The sequence below is a fragment of the Mytilus galloprovincialis genome, chromosome 3, assembly GCF_965363235.1.
Source record: "Mytilus galloprovincialis chromosome 3, xbMytGall1.hap1.1, whole genome shotgun sequence".
In the NCBI taxonomy this organism is placed as follows: Eukaryota; Metazoa; Mollusca; class Bivalvia; order Mytilida; family Mytilidae; genus Mytilus; species Mytilus galloprovincialis.
In genome coordinates this window covers 51,822,678-51,831,635 of record NC_134840.1, presented here as the reverse complement: position 1 = coordinate 51,831,635, position 8,958 = coordinate 51,822,678, and the positions used below count along the sequence as shown (strand labels likewise).

At 38.9% G+C, this 8,958-nt stretch overlaps 1 protein-coding gene across 1 annotated transcript; it reads right to left on the bottom strand.

Annotated features, from left to right (window-relative positions):
* Positions 1-496: 496 nt before the first annotated feature.
* LOC143066728 (uncharacterized) lies at positions 497-8,292 on the bottom strand. The gene is made up of 3 exons (XM_076239540.1): positions 7,188-8,292; positions 6,974-7,155; positions 497-511 (listed from the first exon to the last, which is right to left on the bottom strand). Exons 1-3 carry the CDS (start codon positions 8,224-8,226, stop codon positions 497-499), a joined length of 1,236 nt encoding a protein of 411 aa, XP_076095655.1. The 5' UTR covers positions 8,227-8,292.
* Positions 8,293-8,958: the final 666 nt, after the last annotated feature.

Below are 8,958 nucleotides of genomic sequence, written 5' to 3'. Positions count from 1 at the left end.
CAATAAAACATCGTCTACTTAATGCTAGTTTCTGGTCCGTTGAGGTTCGAAATTCATCTAAGGCAGGCCCCTTACAACCTCCTTAAAATTTGAACCCGGACAGAATACCGGTTGCACTTTCAATAGAACAATATCTTGGTCAAAGTTATCAGAATGCCCTCCTTAGCTTTGGATAACCTGTCAAGTGCCCTAATTAGCTTTGTGACAAATACCAACAATATCCAGTTTTCTGTTTTTGTAAATTACAAGGTGCGTGATCATTGGTTTTAAATCGCTCGTCTTCATGAATTAAAATTTAAAAAAAAAATTACACACAATTCTATTGATTTTGACTGATCTTTAAAAATTCTTGTAGTTGTTCAGACTACGTTTAGCACTATAAACATCAAGAAACAGACACAATAGACCGGCTATTGGACTTAAACTAGATACGAAATTGGTCAATCAAAATCAATAAAATATGTTAATATTGAAAATGAAAATTATAAAGCAAATGTTATATAAATTCAAACTAAAGTTGAATACAAGAGTTAGAAATTTCAAATAGTATCTCATTTCACAATTGGCATCGAACCGTCTTCTCTGCATACGGTACATCACATCCATGGTAGAAATCCACCATACTGGGAATACAAGTGGTCACATCCACTTTAGCATATAATCACAAGGTGCAAATCTTAAGTTGTTCATGGTCGTTTTCGAGGAATGTCATGTCGTTTCGATATTCTTCATGGGTCGCTGTTCGTTAATTGTTCATGGTCGGTTAATCAAAAGGTATAGGTATGTCCATATGTTCACAATAATTATTTCGAAAACAAGTTTCGAATATCTGGGATAAAGTTCTTCAATGGGGACACTCAGCTTGGCAGCGAAAGGTAAACACAAGATCGGCACTCATCCTCCGCCATTTGACACGTTTAGAATTTCCTTATTATTTGACGTGTATAGAAAATCCTAGTTTGTCGTAATTTGAATTTGTCGATTAAACATGTGGTTGTTTCGTTGGTGTGTTTCGTTTTTGTTAACTCTATAGTCCGTCGGAAATGAATAACAGTATTTTACAATCCAAACAATTTAGGCCCGTTTTACTGAGATGATAGAGGTTCCGTACTGGAAAGTTATTGTAAATCAATACACGAGACTGGATACATGAACGTTCATATACTTTATTTTTCCATCCAACATATATACAAAATTAATCACAGTTCATAAAGCATATTTACAAAACAGTAATCATGGCAACATATATTAACCCGCCTCTGCTCGTAGATCGAGAGCGGGGCGAACCGGTGCGTCGCATAGTTCTCTCTATTTCGCTACTACCCCTTTCGTTTCAAAAGTAACCTTTATAAAACCTGATCATAGTAACGTTTTCGACCAATGAAAATTAGAAAAGGTACTTATAAACGAATAGTTTCCAAAAAAGGAAATTATCAAAAGCAGATTAAATTAAGACTTAGTGTTAATTGACATTATTCACTCTATATACAGTTTAGGTGTTGACAAATAAATTACTTTGATGACCATTGTTATCAAAAAGTATTCTTACGACATAATCTTAATCTTAATCCATAAATATTTCATAGTAACGCTAAAACGACTAATACATGTCTTTTATAAAATTATTTGAAAAATAGTTCAAAATCTTGTTTTCCGAATAAAATGCACTTCTAGCGTAATAAAAATATTGAAACTAAATTACTCATAAGAAATAATGACTTTTGATACCAAACATGACTTAAAAAGAATCAAATGCAAATTTCACAATTTCATGCATTTTTACAACATGACATAAGGAAAACATTGCTAGCACTGCATCCAATAATTCTCTTTATATCAGGCACTGAATTGTCAAATAGGTGATTACCAGGGGAAAGGCTTTGGATTTTCTATAAAATTTCCATATGTTTAGCATTGAATCAACACAAGAGTACATAAACAGAACACAAACAGTAGTCCTTGAAGGTGAAACATCAAATGAAATTCCTGTAATATCTGGGATACCCCAAGGCACAGTACTTGATCCAATTTTATTTTTAATCTTTATCAACGATTTGGCAGAATATATTAAACACGGTAATTAAGATTGTTTGCAGATGATAGTATCATTTATAAGGAAATTAACTAGAGGCTCTAAAGAGCCTGTGTCACTCACCTTGGTCTATGTGAACATTAAACAAAGGACACAGATGGATTCATGATAAAATTGTGTTTTGGGGATGTGTTTGTAGATCTTACTTTACTAAACATTCTTGCTGCTTACAATTATCTCTATCTATAATGAACTTGCCCCAGTAGTTTCAGTGGAAAATGTTAGTGAAAATATACAAATTTTATGAAAATTGTTAAAAATTGACTATGAAGAGCAATAACTCCTTAGGGGGTCAATTGACCATTTTGGTCATGTTGACTTATTTTTAGGTCTTACTTTGCTGTACATTATTGCTGTCCACAGTTTATCTCTATCTATAATAATATTCAAGATAATAAAAAACGGCAAAATTTACTTAAAATTACCAATTCAGGGGTAGCAACCTAACAACCGGTTATCCGATTCATCTGAAAATTCCAGGTCACATACATCTAGACCTAATCAACAATTTTACTTGGCCCTTTAAAAAACCAGATGACGCATATAAATTACAGCATGACTTAGAAGCGGCCGGTAGGTTGGAGCAGGACTGGCTCATGCATTTTTATCCTGATAAGTGCAACATTCCCAGTGTAACTCAAAAACGCAAACCTTTAGACTCTCTTATAAATTACATTATTAAATCGACTCTACGAAACATTTAGGCCTAACTCTTCAATCAAATTTAAAATGGGACAAACATATAGATAACATGACATCAAAAGTAAATCAGTCCCTTCGAAGAAACCTAAAAACAGCCTCACCAAAAGTTAAAGCTCATGCATATACAGCTCTTGTCCGACCAAAATTAGAGTACTGCTCAACAATCTGGGATCCACATCAAAAACTGCAAATTTCACAAATTGAAAAAGTTCAGAGAAGAGCAGTCCGCTTCTCATGCAACCACATCCATAACACCAGTTCAGTTACTGAAATGATGACAGACTTAAATTGGTACCTACTCGAAATTAGGCGTTTACGATACAGACTTGTTTTCTTTTACAAAATTATTCATGAAACTGTTGCAGTCCCTACACATAACCTTTTGATCCCACTAGACAGTAGAACTAAACATAGCAATCCACGCTCATTTAGGCAAATACAAACATCTAAAGACAGTTTTAAATATTCATTTTTTTTTTAATATTCATTTTATCCACGAACAGTTATAAGTTGGAACTATCTGCCACAACAAATAGTAGCATGCAGTACTGTAGAGGGATTCAAGAGTATGATCTCAGAATCAGCTCTCATCCCCATATTCTATCCCTAACTAGTCTGTTATCAAATGTATATAGTTTTATCAAAATTTATTTTTCAAATGTACATACGTTATTTTGATTTTGTTATTTTTGATTTTTCTTGCTGCATTGTAAATTACAAATTTTAGAGTCGACGCCCGACGAATAATTTTCAATAATTGAAGGATCGCAAGAAGAAGAAGAAGATTTAATCAATGGCTATAAGATTGAAGGCAGTGGCTATTTTGCAGCAAATCCGCCATTTTGTCGGCTCTGATTAAAATATCTTAATTCAAGCCAAGCAAAATAAACTACATGTATTTTTATGGAAATAACTTTGTGACCGGCACCAGCAATATATAGTGAATGTGTTGCTGGTGCTTGAAAAATGTGTTATTTTGCTGGAATTAGGTAAGCGGGTGCTAACTAATAAAAACCAGTTTTTTTACACATATCAGGGACTTTCTATACTAATACATGTATATACTTTAGTATAGAAAGTCCCTGCACATATGCAATTCAACTGGCTGACTAAATTTATGATTTCAATGGCAAAAAAAATTTTTTTTTGAAGCTTTGACAATGACATAATGTGATCGACTATGTAATGTTGTTTATTTTATCAAATTTATGACCTAATGAAAATGAATCCCTATGATGCAATTTTAACTGTTTACTTATGTTTAACTACTAGTGGTACATCAGTGTAATTATAATATCTGATTGTTTTATGTTGATACATAATTATTAAATTTCACTCTTCACAAAGATCCTTCAAATTAACAAATTAACTCAATGATATTGCTGGTGCCGGCAAAATAGCCATTTCTATAGAAATAGGCTATTTTGCTGGTTTCATTTAGGGTATTTTTAACAGAGCCGGCAAAACACTCACTGCCAAAATACTTTGAACGACAAAATTGTTTTACTCGCGTATTGTTATTAACAATATATGTGGATTCTTACACAAAGCGGTTTATTCGTTTTAAAAGCCGTTAAAAATGCCACACAAAACCCGCTGCATTGGCTTATATGTGTGAACGTTATTCGATAACGTCAGGAACGATAACTCATGGCGTAACGTCATTCGGTATCGTGTTACCTTAAGGATTGCTTGGTTACCTGGTTGACATTTGGAATAATCATTTAAAGTGTAAAATGTGAATGAGCTGAAGGTATAACAGCAATCGTTGCGTATAATTTGTGGACTTGTGGAATTAATTTTGCCTTAACTTTTTTACACGGAAATGACAAGCATTCTAGTTTCTGTTTTCGGTAACAGCAGAGCCAGTTAACTTGTGATTCATGATATGTCTTAAAAAATATAAATATTGGCTTAAACCTAGGCAACCAACAACAAAAACGTTTGCAACATAAATTATGGATCATTCTAACATGACGTCCTTCAAACGCTTTGAGTACACACCCGTGGTAAAATATGAATATATTGCCAGTGCTGTTCCGATTGTACTCCCACGTCATATGCTTTTTTATGAATGAGATACCCGACGTCATAGAACAATGACGTTAGAATGTAAGCATTTGACGGGAAAATACACGCTTGTGAATCCGAAAATCATCACAAGGAAACATACACAAATGATGCTAAAATGTGGCAAAAGCCCTTTATTGTACATCATATAAGACATATAAATAAATTATCATTCAAATTCATCCAAAACTGTCTAAATACATTATTTTAAATAGTTTAAGCATGTCACTAATGCAGTTTGCTCCGTTCTTTTACGCTAGTTTATTAGTGCGTTTATTTATGGGAACGGCAAATATTTGCCTACACCTAGAGCGCTTCGATCCAAAAGAATTGCCGTATGTGTCCTATCAGAATCGAAATAATTCATGGGGGCTTGAATATATCTAGATTTTACCACGGGTTGTCCCTTTATGCCGATATTTTACCCCTCGCTATCGCTCAGGGGTAAAATATTTGTCATAAAGGGCCAACCCGTGGTAAAATCACGATATATTCAAGCCCCCATGAATTATTTCTTAAATTTCATCTAATACTCAAAAAATGTGAATATCATTTTCTGGCTTTTCCCTATAGAAATTAAGAGAAAATTATCCTTAAATAAATATATTTAGCTAAATTAATTCTGAATGAATAGTATTTTCAATAAAATAATACCAACAAAACTTTATTTTTCAATACTTAAAATTTTGGGATTTAGTCAAAAAATTGTTTATTTAGGGTTATCATATGGACCCTCTGAAATGACTTTTGACTAAGAGTTATTTCCCTTTGTTGTATTCTCCATTGGCAGGGAGGTTACTTCAATATTTCAGCCATGACAATGTAAACAAGTAGATGGCAGACGATGGCAGCTACTTCAACTGATACATCTTTAGTATGCAGCCTTTCAGCTTTCACAAATACCAAATGTGGTTTGACCCCCTATTATTTCCAAAAAGAGACAGAAGTCCTGTTATTGAAATATTGCCAGAGAAATTTAAAATCACACCTGTCTTCTTACTGTCATTATAGAGGGGGGCAAGGGGTCCCAAATAACAGCAAAACAGCAAATTGATTTGGCATATAACAGATAACAAGGAATTAAAATGGGCAAAAACAGATAACAGTAAATGAAATATTATAATAATATGGTCTTTGACAAATCAGTATTTCTTATTACGGATATAATCCTTTGTAATGCATTCCATTTTCTATGACTATGTTTTTAGTATTAATTTATGCATCTAGAATGTGTTTAAATTACTACTCAATATATTATAATATTTTTTATACGCTCGTTAACGGAACGTATTATGGTATACTGTTGTCCGTCTGTTGTCAACATGTCGGACATTAACTCAAAAACTCTTTAACCAATTTGCGTTAAACTATGAGAAATTGTTTATATCTGTAAGCTTTCTCAAAACTTACCGTGGCGATCTTGCAAGTACACACTACTTTGGCACTATTTGGGAATCGGCTAGAAATCAGCGTTGCTTCACGTTCTGGTTCTAGGTTACGACTGTCGGCAGATCCGAAACGAGGCTCTCTCGTCTTCCGGATCTGCCTCCCCATCAGTGGAGCACCACCGATGACCCTGAGGTACTACACTCCCCCCAACTTTATACAAAAGGAGTAACCCCCGGGTAAAAACAAAAGATCATGCTAGGGAAATCAGTATGGGATATAATAAAAACATAGGATCCGAAACACAGTAGACCCGCCCCCTACCCATGCCCTAGGGTGACTGAACTACAGTTGCCCCCCCCCCTTTTCCCCCAACATCCCCGGACTACACATATATACATCATTCCCTTTTGGCCAACGGGCCCTAAAACTCAATACTAGGAGCCAACTGGCTATAACTACGATTAATTCAGGAGCCAACTGGCTATAACTACGATTAATTCAGAAGCCAACGGGCTGTAAATTCATTTGCTAGAAGCCAACTGGCTATAACTTAAATTTAATCAAACATCTGTAACTGGCCAATGGGCCTTTATGTTGCTATTTACATTGAGAGTTGTCCACCTACGGGTTAACTCCGTACAGATGGCTTCCATTGAGGTGGGCCACCCGTACAATTTCCCTCGGTGAGGCTGCCCTCACTGTCCCCACCACCTTTGCCACCTCATAAAGGTAATGAGGGTGGCCATGCCGTGCATTTGGTGGGTGAAAGTAAGGAGCATCACTCTCCAAGAGAATCCTGTAGGAAGGCACCGACCTTAAGGCATCCTTCTGCTCGGAGTCGAAGGACCTGACACCCATTCCAAACCCGAAGTAGGCGTTGCAGTACGAGTCCTGCCACTCCCGCATCTGAGCAATCCCCCCTGGAAACATGTACAGTGGAGATGAATCAGCTGTAATGGATTAACTGCCACGCTCTTCAGGACCTCCAAAACCTCGCGATGGGCTCGGGCGTGAACCCTATCCAGTCTGCCACCCCGAATGTGCAGGACCACAGGCTGGTCAAAACGGCAGGACTGGAGTGCCCATCGCAAGGTCGATATCTGACGGGCGTGCAGTTTTTCCTCCACAGTGAAATCCACTCCCACCTCTCCAAGGGCGGACACACTCGGGTGGGACACCAGTTGGTGGAACCGGTGCTGAGTGGCATCCTCAAACTGCCCAGCACTCTTCGGGTGGATCCCCACTGCCCCGACCCACCCCGGTTCCAGCCTCAAAGACACACGGGGCCAAGTCTTCGGGTCACAGAAAACTGCAACCCCTCCAGCCAGCTTGACTGGGTCCACAGGGACAGGGTCCAACCGCACCCTTAGAAAATCACCCAGAGATGTCCGAGAAGGCAGCCCCATCTTGGTCAGGGACCTATCCAGATGCATATGACTGTCAAATGCCTCTGGAAGATCCCTGCACAATTGGGACTCCACTCCCCTACTCCCCGAGGGATTCCCCTGGTGATTTGATCCCTGTGCCCCCACAGACGAGGGTGAGCCTCGTGACCCTAGACTCGGAAGTGACCTGCTGGAACTGGGACGTGGGAGAGACATGAGGGAGGGTACAGGCCGGGTAGGGAGGGACATGAGGGAGGGAATGGACCTGGGAGAGGGCCCCGTGGAACTGAACGCCCCAACCTGTCCCATGGGCCTGGGAGTCCCCTGTGTGCAAACCGGAGCCCCCAGCCTGCTGAAAACTCCTGCCTTGGCTGGTGGACTCCCCTGCTCACTAGGGGAGCTCCACTGGGACGGCTCACTGGAGCTGAGGTTAACCTTCCCCAGAAAGGCCTGACGCTGATGTCCCTGTAAGAGAACCATCAGCTCCACCTGCGCCCTCCAGTGCATGAGGACTGCAGGTGAGTTGATTGGCGACAGCGTGAAGGTTGGCGGAACCTCCCACCGCGCCAATTGGCACACTGCTGCCATGGCTCCCCACTCAGCGGTCAAGTCCTCTGAAGTCAATCCCACAGTCTCCAGTTGGCTTATCACCCAATGGATGGGGTCCCCAACCGCAGCCACCCCCTAGGGCCCTGAAGAGTGTGCTCAGCGACGTGAGGCGCACCCGGGCTAACCCTGGGTCGGAAACTCCCAGGTGGGTATACATTTACAATTAATTCTCCATAGGCGGTAATGGTAACATTTTCCTCCGTTGCTCAGTCCATATCGTTTACTTGAACATGTATGATGGCTCATATCGAAGCTGATACATTTATACATGTCTGGTTAAATTTTCGGGGTGGCAAGTGAGATTACTTTTTTCGCAAATTGATGGACCCCGGATGGTGAAAAATGTCACTCTCCTCATGAAATAATCCCAAAATTATGATCATAAAATTCAATAAAAAAATTGTCCTTTCTAATAATTTATTTCAGGTCAAATCTACATCTTTCTTTTCTCATCAAACCAGCTCTATAAAACAGTTCTTATTGTTCATGTATGTCCATTTTTAAAATCACAGCATCCACAATTGTATGGCGGACTAATATTTTTTTTTAATTACGTCATCTGAGTTCCTCATCTCAAGGTCTATTAGGGATCCTGACCCAGGTCCCGGAACATCTCGGCCACGTTTTCCGCGAGAATGTGCCCTTCCAGGCCTGGTCCCCGGGCTTCACAGCCAGACACTGGACAAGACAGTCCAGTACCAACTGATTCAC

Excerpts from the sequence above, each read along its gene's own strand:
- LOC143066728 (XM_076239540.1), bottom strand. The coding sequence starts at position 8,226 with ATGGCAGCAGTGTGCCAATTGGCGCGGTGGGAGGTTCCGCCAACCTTC. Across the intron at positions 7,156-7,187 it reads ACAGCTGATTCATCTCCACT|GGGAGTGGCAGGACTCGTAC; the intron begins GTACATGTTTCC and ends TTGCTCAGATGC.